This window comes from Vombatus ursinus, unplaced genomic scaffold (genome assembly GCF_900497805.2).
Source record: "Vombatus ursinus unplaced genomic scaffold, bare-nosed wombat genome assembly UNPS02009205.1, whole genome shotgun sequence".
Classification (NCBI taxonomy): domain Eukaryota; kingdom Metazoa; phylum Chordata; class Mammalia; order Diprotodontia; family Vombatidae; genus Vombatus; species Vombatus ursinus.
In genome coordinates, this window is record NW_020948983.1 from 57,625,769 (window position 1) to 57,641,407 (window position 15,639).

General features: G+C 37.0%; 1 protein-coding gene across 1 annotated transcript in view; it reads left to right on the forward strand.

Moving 5' to 3' along the window:
• IQCH (IQ motif containing H) overlaps positions 1–15,639 on the forward strand; it is a 257,567-nt gene that overhangs the window by 31,996 nt on the left and 209,932 nt on the right. Inside the window, exons 3-4 of the mRNA XM_027851991.1 lie at positions 301–418; positions 14,262–14,381. Coding sequence (XP_027707792.1) covers positions 301–418; positions 14,262–14,381 — 238 coding nt within the window. The remainder of the gene's footprint in view (positions 1–300; positions 419–14,261; positions 14,382–15,639) is intronic.

Genomic DNA, 15,639 nt, shown 5'->3' on the forward strand with positions numbered 1-15,639 from the left:
TAGTAATTTTGTCAGCTGTTTGTCACATAAACTCAGCCAAGTGATAGATCTCTCATCCATACTAACTGCTTTCATTAGATTTGAAAGGTCTGATATTTAAGACGCCTTCATGAGTTTTAGAATAGAATGACCTTGTCAAAGATAGCCCTGACTTAATCATCTTTAGAGTTTTTCCAATTAAAAATGTTATCTTTACTAAGAAGCCTTATTTTAAGATGACAAAGTAAAATAATTTTTAAAATAAACAAAAAATTTTAAATTGTTATTGATATTTTCAAAATCATGTTTCTTTATAAATAGGTGGCATTCAGTTGGTGTTCCTCAGAAGCCATTTCTATTTCCACAAGAAAGTGTACATAGAAAATGGCAAGGCAAAAGAAAGGGAAGAGCCAGTCCATTGATTCATCCAAGTACAAAGGTTAGAAATTTTATTATTCTCTAACTAGGCCATATATGAATTCTTGTTTATCATTTAGTAGACCCCTTGTGTCAGATACCCTGTTTTTTCAGTGGATGTGTATTTTTATCGGCTTAAGCTATCATCCAGAAACCAAGAAAAATCTTACATCATTAGTCAGCAGAGTAAGCTGGCCCTAATTCTCCCACTTTAAATTATGGTAGCAATGAATAGGAAGTTTTATTTAAAGAAAGTGATATAATAATAATACTAAGTGACTTAAATGTTATCTTTAACCTTTATCTTTATCACTTTAAGGTTTGCAAAGCACTTTGCATACATTCTCTAATGTCTAAATAGACATTAGGCACTCGGTAGTAGACAGGTCTCAGAAGTCTAAATGCAGCACTACATCTCACAGCATTTTGTGACTTATAGTCCCTGGATGAAAACTCTCTCAGGCCTTGCATTGGCATGAGTGGCTGCACTGCCCTTTTTTGGTCAGATTGGTTGTCTGGGTCATCTGTTTTTTTTTTTTTCCAGTTGTCCAATTGTTTCATAGTTCCCTTCCTGGTCACCCTAGACATTTGCAAAGGGAGCCTGCAAATCTTAAAGATTATCATAGAATCTTAGCCTAATAAATGTTTGATTGAATTGAATTGGGACTTTGGGTGTCATCTAGTTCAACCTCTCCCTGAAGCAGGGATACCCTGTATTAGGGTCCCATCAAGTATCATCCAGCCTTCAGCTGTTAAGGAATTTACCATGAGCTAAGGCAGCCCATTGTATTTTTGAAACAACTCTCTGATTGTTAAGAAGTTTTTTTTTTCCCTTAAAATGAGCTGAAGTTATCTCCCAGCAACTTCCACCATCCTTTGATTTGCTCTCTGAGACTGAGCAGAAAAAACCCAATTGCTCTTCCACATGATTTTTTTTTTACATATTTGATGATAGCAATCACATTTTTCCCTTTGTTTTCTCTTCTTTAGGCTAAATAGCCCCAGTTCTGTCAACCAATTTTCATGTAGCCTGGTTTAGAATTTCAACCTGGTTCTCTGTTTTGTCAATGTTCTTTAAAAAAAAAATAGAGTGTCCTTAAACTGATCCCAATGTTCCAGATGTGATCTTACCAAGACAGAGTACACTGGGAACATTGGCTTCCTTGCTTGGCCTATTGTAGCAGACTAAGAATACTTTATTGGGCTTTCACATCACATTGTTAACTCTGATTTAACTCATAGTCCATTAAAACTTATAGATCCATTTCATGTTAAGCCTTGTTTAACTATATCCTCATTACCTTTTATCTGTGCAGTTGTTTTTTTGAGCCCAAGCCTAGGGCTTTGCATTAATCCCTATTCTTGAATATTAACAGACTTGGCCCTTTTTCCCTGCCTGTCAAGAACTTTTTAGTTTTCAGTTCTGTTATCCAATTTATTAAGGGTCCCTTCTAGATTTGTCACTGCAAATTTGATGAATGTGCCATGACTGCCTTTAAATAATTTCTAAAAATGTCGAATAGAACAGGATCAGGGGAAAAGTCCTTTGATACTCCATTGAAACTCTCCCTCAAGATTGACATCAGTTCCTTAATAACTGAATCTGGTCCTCAACTATTACCAAATCACCTAACTGTATATGAATTTTGCTAAAATTACTCAATAAGCATTTATTAAGTACCCACTATGGGCTAAGCACTACGCTAAGCAAAAGACAGTCCCTGTTCTCATTTATCTCACAGTCTAATGAGGGAGACCACACGAAAACAATTGTGTGCGAATAAGATATATACAGAATAAACTGACAATAGTCAATAACAATCAATCATAAAGAGCAACAAAAAAAGTTTCTTGTAAAAGATGGGGTTTTAGCTAGCACTTGAAGGAAGCCAAGGAAGTCAGGAGGCAGAAAGGAGGTGGAGGAAAGTTCCAGACATGGAGGACAGTCATGAAATCCAAAGTTGGGAGATGGAATGGCATTTCAAGAAAAAGCAAGGAGATCAGTGTTACTAGATGCCAAGTGCTGGTTGGGAAGTTTTGGAGGGGACAATGAGATGTAAGGAGTGTGGAAAGGTAGAAGATGGTCAGGTTGTGAAGGGTTTTGAATACATTTGAGATAATTTTATTAGTGTTTTTTCAAAGAAAGATGACTAGTTACTGATAGTTTTCTGATCATTGTTTAGCACATGTTATTCTTTCCCTAGAAGAGTACACCAGGAGATTCATGGATTTTTCTGCAACCCACAGGATGGGCAGTGAGATGGTCTGCCTTTGGGGGTGAGGTGGTAGTAGAATAAAAAATCCTTCTCCTTTCCTGTATAAGCTACCTCTGAACTCCTTAAGACAACCCAATCTCAGATCCTGAGATAAAAGAATAAGGCAAAATATATACTATGGAATTCATTGTACATAGAAAATGAGAGGAATTCAACCTCTGATACTCAATATCTGAGAACTAAACTTGTCCAAGTACATAAGCATTGTAAAACTGACTTCAAAAAGTAAAGAAATTTCTTGTTGCTTATCCCTATTTAATGATTTTTAAATTATGTTTAATTTTCTAAATCACATTTGTCGTTCAGTCATTTTCAGTTGTGTCTGACTCTTCGTGACCCCATTTGGGGTTTTCTTGGCAAGGATACTGGAATGGTTTGCCATTTCCTTCTCCAGTTCATTTTACATTTGAGGAAACTGAGGCAAACAGGGTGAAGTGACTTGCCCAGGGTCACATAGCTAATAAGCGTTTGAGGCCAGATTTGAGCTCAGGAAGATGAATCTTCTTAACTCCAGGCCTGGTTATCTATCCACTGTGCCACCTAGCTGGTAATTCCGAAAGAAATGTTGATTTACTGATAGTCCTGTCTCTCATTCCTCCCAAGTAGGTCCCTTCCACATTGCTTGGGATAGCCTCTCTACTATGCCCAGACACATCTTCCTCATTCCCACCTCCATGTTATTCCCCAGACCATCTCTCCAAGTGAAACCCTGCATTTTCTTCTACTCACCTGTCCATGAAGTCTCCTTGATTAATCCTACCCCCACAATAATCCTTTTCTTTCTTTGGATTTCCAGAGGACATGTACACACAAGTAGCACATGATCACACACTTCTTTTTATATTGCCATCGATTTTTTCTCTAATCCTCTTACGTGTTTATGCATTGTAAGCTTCTTGAGGGCAAGGATAGTGTTTGCTACCTCTGTTATTTTCCACAGTCATGTACATGTGATTATAATAGGTGATATAATAGGTGATTAAAAATGATTGAATTGAATTGAAAATGATTAAAGTGCTGATGTTGCCTCAACCACTTTCTAGCTGAGTCATCTTGTGCAAGTCACTTGAGCTCTGTTTGCCTCAGCTTTCTCATCAGCAAAATGAGGAGAATAATAGCCCCTACCTCAGGGGGTTGTTGTGCGAATCAAATGAGATAACATGTAAAGGACTTTGTAAAACTTTTTTTTTTTTAAAGATTACAACAACAGAATTTTTTAAAATTTCACTGTGCGTATATTGTTAAAAAAAGCTGGTCAATCATTTGCAGAAAAATAGTTGGATCATGAAAAACAGTCATCCAAATAATGATTCATGTACTGACCATAATCACATGTTCTTTTGGATGTTATGTGCTTGGGTGAACTTAATTTAGAAAGGGGTATTGAATATTTCCTACCCTAACTTTACCTCGGGGGGGCTGGGAGCCCCATTGTCCTTTTGTTTCTAATATCTGTGACATCTGCTTAAAAATGCATATCCACTGACACAAAAGATAGCCCTAATTTCCCATTATAAAGTAAATGACAAACAGTGCTGTTTTGCCAGCTGTTCTACATGCCTAACAAACTAACATAAAAGCTTTTATTATTAAGTAGTTGTGAAATCCAGCTGGTATATTGCCACTTATAATTGCCCACTTCCAGTCTTTTAAACTAGGTAAGCCCCAGTTGCTACTTTAAACTCTCTTTCCCCAAAAGTGGACCACTGTTTTAGGAATTTCGTTACACATACAAAATTTGTGTGATAAACACTTTTGACTTGCTTAATTAGAAACAATGCACAATTAATTCATTCTACCCACTGTACTTAAAAAATTTATTAGAAAACATTTATGTTTTGAAAAGAAAAAAAAAAGATCGGGATTCCTTCTCATCCCCCTTCCTTCCCATTTTTCTATTTTCTCTTTCATTTTTTATGCAATTGCTAGTGAGAGCTCATCATATAGAACAGGAACGTAGACTAGCTCTTCAGCAGTTTGTAGACAACCCTGAATCTAATTAACATCTATTATGTTTTCATAAATGTTTACGTTCTCCTTTGTTTTTAAGCTTGCAATCTCCGGCCTACAAATGTGTTAGTATGAAAGACAAAGCTGGCCCAATGGAAAGAACCCCAAGTTTAGCAGGCCTAAGTTTACACCCTGATTCTGCCTCTTCCTTCTATGATCTTTTTGGACAAATCATTTCTTCTCACTGGGCCTTATTTGCAATCTACTTGTTGTGAGGATCAAATGATCAATTTAACTGTGTTAAATTGTTTTGGATTGTAAGGTAGTTGGTATTATAAATAATAATAGTAAAATAGCTGACACATATGGGTGCTTTAAAGTTTGCAAAACACTTTTCTTGGACTCTTTCATTGCACAATTATCCACAGGATCATAGATCTTATACCATTTTACAGATGTGAAAACTGGATTTCAAAGAAGTTAAGTCTTCAGTTCGAGGATTCATCGAAAGGTACAATCCAGGCCTTTCTCTTTCACAGCTATGAGCTTTTTGGAGGAGCCTCAGGTCCAGATTTTCCTAGGCAGAGGGAAATATAAACCATACTCACTTGGGAATATAGAGTTTTCCAGTAGGAGTAATATTCTGTGAGTGTGGAAAGGATGCATCTGGAAGGGGCTTTAATGTCAAAATAGTTTATATTTTATCCTAGAAGAAACAGAGCTACTGAAGTTTCTCAGGTAGGGGAGTAGTGGCCTCTCATGATCTGCATGATGCTCTCTATCCACACAAAGAATTTTATAAACTTCAAAGCACCATAGATGTCAGCTATCATTATTGTTGTCTGTAATCCAAACTACCTTATAATTCAAAACAGTTAATACAGCTAAATTAATCATTTGATCCTCACAACAGGTAGATTGCAAATCAGGTCCAGTGAGGTGAATATTGCATTTCCCACCTCCATGCCATTTGATTAAGCTGTCCCCATAGAATGCCTAGCATGGTCTTCCCCCTCACTTCTTTCTCTTGGAATCCCACAGTCCCCTCAAGTCTCAGCTCAAGCATAATCTCCTACATTATTCTTTGTTTAACCCCCTCCCGAGTTGTTATTCACCCCTTCCCCAATTACTTTATGTGCAGTTTTATTTACTTATTAGGCACATATAAGTAGATTATGAGATCCTGGAGGAACCATAGTATGATAGATTTACATCTGGAAGGAACCTTAGAGACCAGCTAACTTAACTCCCTCAGTTTATAAATGAGGAAATGAGGAAACTTACCTATTTGTTTCTGTCTTGATACTCCCAGCGCTTAGCTTAGCGGCTGTTACCTAGTATTTAATACATATTTGTTGAATTAAATTCTGTCACGATTAAATATTTTAGAGTTTCAATACTCTTCCTCCTTTGGGACTGTTGATATGGTGAGTGTCTGAATACTTAGACCAAGTTAACTTCAAAAGTTTCTAGTTTTCTGTCTGGGGCAAAGGTGAGCCACACTGGTGATTTTTACACTGAGAATTCCTTCATGATTTGTATTTAAGTCCAAAAGAATACAGAGCTGATTGGGCCTTGAGCTCAGTCAAACACACACAGCTTCTCTCTAAATCTGGAGTGTACTTTAGAGGGGTTCTGGCACTAAAGACTTCAGTGGAGAATTAAGTTAATGTCTGGTTGCAGCTCATGTTGCAACCAGTCTCTGTCTATGTGACTCCTGGTCATACTGTCTCTATACAGTTCCTGTGAGTCAGATACTAAGCTCTGCTCTACGTGATCATGACTTTAGCATAGGTCTCCATTAATCCTCCTCCACAGAAGTCCTCTCTCTGCGATCAATGGCTGCATCATAGGCATTTGACCTTATGCAGAAAGGACTTTTTTCTTCTCTTCTAAAAACATTTATATACAGGGCTCAAGCATCCTGGGAAATGTATCCCTTTCTTACCTCAGCCTTGCCTATTATGCTTAACACATAAATATTTCATTATGCTTAATCTCATTAATGTAGGCATTCCCTCTATCAAGTCAGTTCTCAGCCTGTTCAGTTCTCACCCTGTTATAAATCCTGTCCATGTTCTTCCATATATATTCCACAGAAGGTCCACCCCACATGATAAGAGGTCATCCTCTGGGTCTTTTTACATTTTGTGGTTACCAATGCAGGACTCAGGCTGTCCATTTGTTACCTTCACTTTCACTAAGTACCCAGCCACTTTCTTTTCCAATGTAATACCCTCCATTTGAGAAATAACAGCCTTCATACATGAGTCCTCACTGTAAATATGCTTCAGCATATCTGCATCCAGCGGGCATGCATCTCTCTATTGATTTTTGAGCTATTCCCAACTTTGATTCTTTCAAGATTGTGATGTTTTAAAATTCAAACTCAAATAGCATCAACAGGGAGGCATTTGTGTTTAGAGAAAATAAACAAACATGGGTTTTTGTTGTGTGGAACAGCTTGCTGTCATTAAAACTCTGTACACTTTTCCCAATTGCAAACCATTCTGCTCCCTTCATCTTCTTCAATTCTAGGTCCAACTCATTGTCCACCAGGACTCCCTCTTCTAGATATGAATAAATGAATGAGTGAAAAAGCATGTATTAATTGCTTACTATTTGCCATGTACTGTATTAAGCACTAGGGATACAAATGCAAAATCAAAGTCAGTCTCAGTCCTCTAGGAGTTTATATTCTAGGGGGAAATAACACATACAAGGGAGTGATGACTAGGGATGGATATTTTGGTTTGGAAAGCAGGGATGAAAGGAGAACAGAAGAGTAGTAGATGATACACTTTTTCCAAGAGCGATGGGAGGGCAAGGTCTAGATGGCGGAGCAGCAAGAAGAAATATAGCCCAGTTCCCACACCATAGCTCTTCCATAACGATCTAGAAAATGCACCAGACCAATCCTTATAGGAAAATCCAAAAAGAAATCCCGGTGAGACATTTTCTGGCACAAATTGGAGTAGGGAGACAGAGAGATCTGTAGACACCAGAGATGGAGTCTGACTAGGAGTGAGCTGGCTGGAATATTTCAGTGCCTGCTAACTGAAAGAGGACTAAGGCTGTGCACTATGGCACAGAGGCATGAAGAGGTCCAAAGGGCTCCATTACCTGGTGCCCAGTATGGGAGAGGATACCATCTTGTAGCTATGTCACTCACTACCTAGTTCCAGGTTACAGGTCCAGGGAAGATTGAGGAGGAGTCTTGTACCTAGGGATGGCAGAAAGTGGGAGTTGAGGTTGTGGACCCTAGGTGTGTACTGAATTAGGAACACGTTAGGAAGCAAACATGTGGTTTTGACCCCAAGAGCAGAGCATGGACCCAGTTCTAGCTCCAGGTTGGGCTAAAAGCCTGAAGAGGAATAACCCAGACCAAAGGAGAGCTTACAGCTGGGTCTCTCTGAACCGGCAGAGCATCCCAGCAGGCTGATGGTGGCTGAGTGTAGTTGTAGGCTATTGGAACTTCTAACCAGAGACAAGCTGACAAGATGAAGAGGTTCCCAAACTTATTTGGCCTACTGCCCCCTTTTAAAAAAAATTATTCAGCAATCCTCTGAAAATCTGCTTTTTTTAACCCTTTAATTTTTTTAAAATTTGTGTCATTTCAAACTACTGCTGCCCCCCTGAATCATTCCAGCACCCCCAGGGGACAGTATCACCCACTTTGGGAACCTCTGAGGGGAACATGGACTTGCAGATCTCAGACCTAGAAAGGCTGAAGGAATAAACAGACTTTGCCCCAGATCACATCACTTTGCCAACAGTGAAAGCTTCCAGGTCTCCAGCCTGAGTTGTCTTGAAATCCTAGAATAACACAATACTCAATACCCCCAACAAAACAGCAAAAAGATCCAAGAGGAGAGAGGTCAGCACAGATATTTACCCTCAAAATGCATAGAGCACAAAGTCCAAAGTCAAGAAGTAGGCTGGAAGAATGAGCAAACAAACAAACAAAAAGAATCCCTCCATAAAGAGCTATCACGGTGACAGAAAAATTCAAGACACCAACCCAGAAAAGAACGATTCCAAAACATTTACAAGAAAAGAAAAACATCAATTAAAAGAAGACTAGAAAGGAAGGGAAAGGAGAATACAGGGACGGGGGAGGATTGGAGAGGGGGAAGAAGAATGGGGAAATTATCTCCTGTAATTGGGTTATTCAAGTAGAAGTCTTTACTACAAGGAGGAGGGCAGGGAAACAGCAGGCAACAGACACTTGAACCTCATTTCAAGAGCAATGGCAGAATTGGTTTGATGATGATTCTAGAACTGGAAAGCATTAGAGGGTAGGGGATGTGGCACAGTGAGTAGCCAAGGATAAAGTGAAGCTGGCTAGAGTAAGGCTGGGAAGTAGAGGGTAAAGGTGGCAAAAAACAGTTACAACAGTGGAGTCCCAGGGAAAGAGTTCCAGGGACCAGGATTTGGTTTCTGGTCCAGCCAGTATGATGGCTCCTGAGGAAATGGTTTGGGATTGAAAGACACAAGCTCACATATGTATACGTGTGTGTGTGTGTGTGTGTGTGTGTGTGTGTGTGTGTATGTGTGTGTGTATTTGCATATCAGTATACTAATCTGCAAACTCAATGAAGTAGCTTTCCAATTTCATTATCATAGCCTGGATATTTAGCATTTCTTTCCATTTAGTTTTTTCTGTATGAATTCTTAAAACAGTCCCTAGAATATTCTGGGCTTCATTGCAATTAGCATAATATCATCTAGGAATAGCAATGTCTCACCATCTGTAAAGAATCCCTCTTCTATTTGAACTGTTCACATGATATGTTCACCTCCATGATAGTGGTAGATGCCTTCCCTTCACACACATTTTTGTTTTATGCCTTGATTGATGTCAATAAGCAGAGGGTCATGGAAAAGAGTTACCGTTGTATTCACATTAATCTTACATGATCTTAACACCTTCATGAGAGATTCCTTTAAGGCTATAATTTGCTCTATCAAGTTAAAAAGCTTTTGTATAATCAACAAATCGATTGATACATATAGCCTTGTATTTTGGGGAGAATCAACTCCCTACTTGGTGCTGAGACAAGTCACCTGCACAGTCAAGTTCCAGAACACTTTAATAATTAACTTATTTTTATTCAGAAGAAGCCCATACTCACAAATCAATGGAGTTGGACAGTGGATGTTGGTGCAAAAAGAGTCACACAGTTGTCCAACGTAGCCAGTATCAAAATGCCTGCCTAAGGTGTGTCCCCGGCCCCAAGCCTTCAGCTAGCAATGGGCAGCACCCCACCACTCAAATGTGGGAGTGATCCACCTGGCCTTTGGTGGGCAACATTGCTACAACGTCTAACAGAATAATTGTGGCCAGGCACTTTTTAACTGAGTTGACAGACTAGAGAAATTTGATCCTGAAGAGAATTAATATATCTGGGATAGGATGATAGCTACATATACAGAATGTTCTGGGTGTTCCTAGGCACATCTTAATGTCTCAAAAATATTTTGATATTTTATATCTCATTTTAGAGTAAAATTAAGTTGTTAATTTTTAAAGGAAAACGATTTGTTTTAGTTTTTTGTTGTTTGATGAACAAATATAATGTCCTTTATGTTTGAAAATGCAATAAATATTCACCTTAAAAAATAAAAAAATACAATTCTCTTGGCACACTTTCTATTGAAATGAACTTCAGGGGTGTAGGGAGAGAATGGGTAGCATTTCTTTGGACATGACGGTCGTAGGACATCATTGAGAAAAAGGTTGGACAGCTGTAGCTGATTGATATAAGCTGTTAGGTTTTGGTTTACATCTTTCAAGAAAGCAGCAATTGGGTCAGCTAGGTGGTACAGTGGATAGAGCACTGGCCCTGGAGTCAGAAAGACCTGAGTTCAAATTCTACCTCAGACACATAACACTTACTAGCTGTGTGATCCTGAACAAGTCACTTAACCCCATTGCCTAGACTAAAAAGGAAAAAAAAAGGCAGCAATTGCCCTCAGAGAATTTTGAGGGTGAAGAAGCCAGTTAGCATTGGTAGACCCAACTGGGCTCTAGAATATGTAAGCACCTTACTTATTCCAGGGGCATCTTGAATTCTCTACACCTTCCAGTCAATTGTGTGCCTGTGAAGCTGTGATCTGTGGTAGAAAATCATTCATTCATGTCTGCTTGTTCCCTTCTCATACTCAGAAATATCCTCAGTATGTATGCATGTATGTATGTGTATGTGTGTGTGTGTATATATACACACACACATATATATACATATGTATCTCCACATACATGTATACACACATATATTATATATATATACATATAAGTGGAGAGAGAGAGAGAGTCAATTCCATTTTACAGAAGAGAAAATTGAGGGTCAGAGAGGCAAAGTGACTAGATGAGTTGGATTAGATGATCTCTGAGGTCCCATCTCACTCTGATTCTCTGCAAATGGGACTTGGACAAGGTCACAGAGCTAATAAGCCCCAGCCCAACTTATTAGCTCTGTAAACTCTATTTTTCCCAGCATCATATAGGTAAGGGAATAACTTAGCTGAGACTTGAACTCAGGTCTTGTGACTCCAAATCCCAAGTTCTTGTGACTATACCACATTTTAGGTGTAATCAAGTAGCTGGGGATATTTTACTCTGAGTGAATATGTTTAGATTGCTCTTTTCCCCCAGATTATAAAATTAAACAGCAAATAACATTAACCCATGATAATACCGCATTAAGCAATATCCACTCAAAAAGCTTTACTTGAAACAAATGCTGTTGAGAGCAGCATTGTGCTGATTCTGCTGTAAGTTGGTAAGTGGCCTTTCTCAACTTTGTGAAGCTTTTCCATTTTGATTACTCTATGTGGAATCTGATGCTCAGATATGTATCATTTTATAGCCTGCTTATGTCTGGGGAGTTGGCATTAGAAGCTGCCTAGTGTTTTTAATTCAGAATTTCTTCTCAAAGAAACCTTAGCATCTTATACTGAAACCCTTGTTTAATAGCATATGCTATTCGTTTCTTATATAGCTGCGTGGTATAGTAATAAAATAAATACCACAAAATCACTGATGAGATGAAAATTGAACTCTCCGCTTCTGTGCAGCCATGTAGGTAAAACAGTAATTGGCTTTGATAATAACTTTTGTTCTTAGAAACCAAAGTCTAAATGAGAGTCACATTTGATATATCTGCTTGTAATTACTATCAAAAGGAGAGAATATAAAGTTTAGATTGTTTAGTGACTTACAATAGATGGAATAAATGGCCATTTTTTGTTGATCAATCTGAGACTTCTACACTCCTCCCCCAAAATGATTCCTAGGATTTATCTTACTGTTTATTTTTTTTAAAGATACTTTTCCAAAGTATGTCTTTACTTAATGGAACAATTAATGGTTTCTTTTTATCTATAATTGCTGTTATCACAAAGGCTTATTTTGGAGCCTACTAATTCAGTGTAAGCTTATAGTATTTCTCGTATGTGAGGAGGAAATTTAGGGTTCAAATCCTTTTTTAGTGAATTTCAATCAAATTGTCTGCTACATTCATCTTTTTTTAAAAAAAATTTAAGATTCTCTTTAACTTTTAATTTGATATTTTCCTTCAGAGCAATTAAAATGAAGTGTCAAAAGAATAAGGCATTCTTTTCCTGCATATAAGTTTTGGTGCCAAAAGAGAGTGAATGTTTGGGTATTAATTTTCAAAAGGATTGCCTTAAAAACTCACAGTAAACTACCTGGCATTATAGCATTTCATTTCTGTTTAGTTTTCTTGTTGTACATTGATTTTCATTTGAAGAACAGCAGTGGCCAATGCTGTGCAGCTGTAAAATGGGGGCAGAAAACAACTGTGTTTAATTCCAGTTTTGATAATGATTATGTATTTGATCATTTCCTTGCTATGACAGTTTCTGTAGCCACACTAAGCCGATGGAGCATGGCAAAGCTAAGGAAACTGACACAGCCCATTGAGCCAATGATCCTGGAATTAAAAAGTTTCTAACAAAGCTTAGACATGATAGATGAAGCCATTACCATCAATTGTATCCAGAACCCACATTTTAAGAGCATCCTAATTACAGTAACCACATCCAGTCAATATAATATATATTAGCAATTTCCCAATCCTTGATAGTGTGGAAATTATTTTAAAAGTGTAATTAAGAAGGAAAAAATTATGCTGACTTATTAATTTCAATAAAAAGGCACTCAACTTCCGTGAAAATACCATGACATAATGCTATGTGTCTGGCTTAACACAAAGAAGCAAAGGCATTAGAATTGTGTGGCACTGGTGTATGTGCCAATTGGTGTATGTGCCTCAAGCAAAGGAAACGGGATGTTGTTCATCTTCGATCCTAGGTTGCTACAAAAGCAGAGTAAAATGGAAACTTGAGACAATTATCTGGAAATCTGACAAAAACAAATTACTATTGAAAAAAAAAAGACAAAGAGGAAGAGGGTTGGAAGCCAATGTTTAGATTGCTTGTCTATACAGCATGAGTTCTTCAGATAATTGACCACCCTTTCCCTTTACTTTGCCTGTAGATGTAGGTCATTTATTTCTCATAGAAGTAACTGGATCATGAAATTATCTGGGAGTTGCCTTTTTTTTTTTAGTCCCCTTCAATAATCAACTCAGATCAACCACATAGCCAAAAGCAATCATCAGTTGTTAGGATTTCTTTCCCCGTCATCTCCCATCCCTATCCAGGTTTCAAAATTTTGAATAGTTGATTTGGTGGTTAAAACCGATACTATGTCTTCTGAAGACAGTAGTAGCAACTCAGATGTCAGGCGTTCTGTTCAATTTAACCTAGAATCTGGAACTTCAGAGCTGGAAAGGACCTTAGAAACCACCCAGTCCAATGACCACATTTTACAGATGTGATCCTGAGAGGGGGTGTGGCTTGCTCACTGTTGCATACTTGTCCAGTGGCAAAGCTTGAATTAAAATCCAAGTATCTTATCCCTCAGTACAGAGCTTTTACTACTATGCAACAAAGCTTTCCTTTATTTTCATGCTTTCTAAAAGTTACCATCTTGAATAGTTTTGAATGACAGAGAAGAATTTCTCCTTCAAAAACAAAAGTATCTATTATGAGTATCTTTGGTCATTTGACTTCAGTCAGAGATTCTAAAAGGACAGCAGAATCCATTAGAATGAATTTTCTAAGTCCAAACTAGGTTTTACCTATAATTGTCCCAAGAGGAAAGTGACTGCATTAACAGACCAAGAGAGCCCTCTACCTGTCTATCTGTAGTATAGGCTTCAATGGCAAACTCCTTGACCTGGAAAGCTTAAAATAAATCCAGACTGGGATTTCTTGTCCCCTCCTCCTGCTCAATGGTTTCTCACATTATTCTTGATAATAAAAATGATGTGTGAGAGCCTTATGTATATACAGAAAGAAACATAAAGGAAGGTTTGGAAAAATGGGATTTCTTTTCTGTGAGTAAAGAAAGCGTACTAATAAGGAGCTTAAATAAAGGATCAAGCTAAAACCCTATTTCCTTTAAGGATAACATTAAAAATGACTATTTTAAAAGGACTTTACATTACTTTGAGGATGCTTAGTATTGGTGAGCATCATAATTCTTGCAGAAAATATAATTTGAAAATGGAATTATGACATGAAAGTTTCATTGTTTCTTTGTTTCAGCTAAAGATGGGGCTGCATTTTAAAATCATGCATGATCCTGAACATGCCTACCACAGAGCTGCTGTAAATCAGACCTATGGAATCAGTTTGCCATTTATTAATAAGAGAAAACCAGGACGTGTAAGTAATGAGTTGTTTTAATGACCTCCTATTATTTTTCTTTTAAAATTAAAAAAGTAAATTACTGGTAATGGAAAAAGTAATATGCCTTCTTTTCAAATAAGGTTTTGGTCCTTTTTTTTTAATTCCTCATCCCCATAATTACTGAGATAGTTTTATTTTGTTTGTTAAAATTGGTTGAGCAAAAATTTAAAATTGAAAATTTTATTTGCAGATAATTTAGTTTTATATATTTTGTTTACTGGCATTTCTAAATAACAGTTATTTTTAGATGGATACTATAATACCAGAAGGAGGAAGATACAATTTAACAACTATGAGAAGTAATAGAAAATCTTAAGTATTATGTTATTTCAGTGATGGGTTTGAGTCTAGAAAAATAAAGTAAAAATAATTGCATAAAATGAGATATAATAGTGTAAACATTTATGTTATGCACAAATTCTAAAATCTTATTACAGGTAGATGTGAAGAACTAATCTTTTATGTTTTAACTAGGTGTTATTAATTTAACATCTACCATATTAGAACAGGAATATAAGCAAAAGAATTTATTTAGAGAGAAGCATTCAAGGATCTTAGATTCTTTCCAGGCTTTGCCAGTGATGATATATTACTTAGAAATGATTTGCCCTCTGAGTTGTTTCTTCACCTATTACCGTACTTTTGGGGACAAAAATAAAGAGATGCCAATGAAGTTGATGCACACAGAGTCATACAGAAAATGTCCTATTATTATTGGGATCTGGAATAACCATTAAATGACTTAATTTCCACAACCTTTCTAAATAAGCCAATTGGCATGGTTATAAAAAGAAATGATTGAGCCATATGTAATATCTCTAAATTTTCTCCAATTTCTATCAAGTACTCAGCTGTATATATTAATGAAATAACTCTGATTCCTTTTTTTTCTTCTAACTAGAAAGTGGTAATATTTTTTTTTAACACTGTACAACCAGAAAATCTCCTACCAGCAAAACCACCTCTTAGATTATTCTTGTGAATTTGCAATTTGGGGGCTTTTAAATCTTTTCTGTCATGTAACTTTAAAATCTATCGTGAATTATTTTAAACTGGCATTTTGAATAAATGCATTTTTTTCTGCTCAGCCAGTCACAGAAATCTAACCTTTATAAGTCAAACTAGACAGAGAATTTATAAGTTTATGGAAATATCACTCAGTTAAATGTGAATGTCTTATCTGCTGCTCCTGAACCTAAAACCATTATAAACTATTATTTCTCCTCCCCACTGT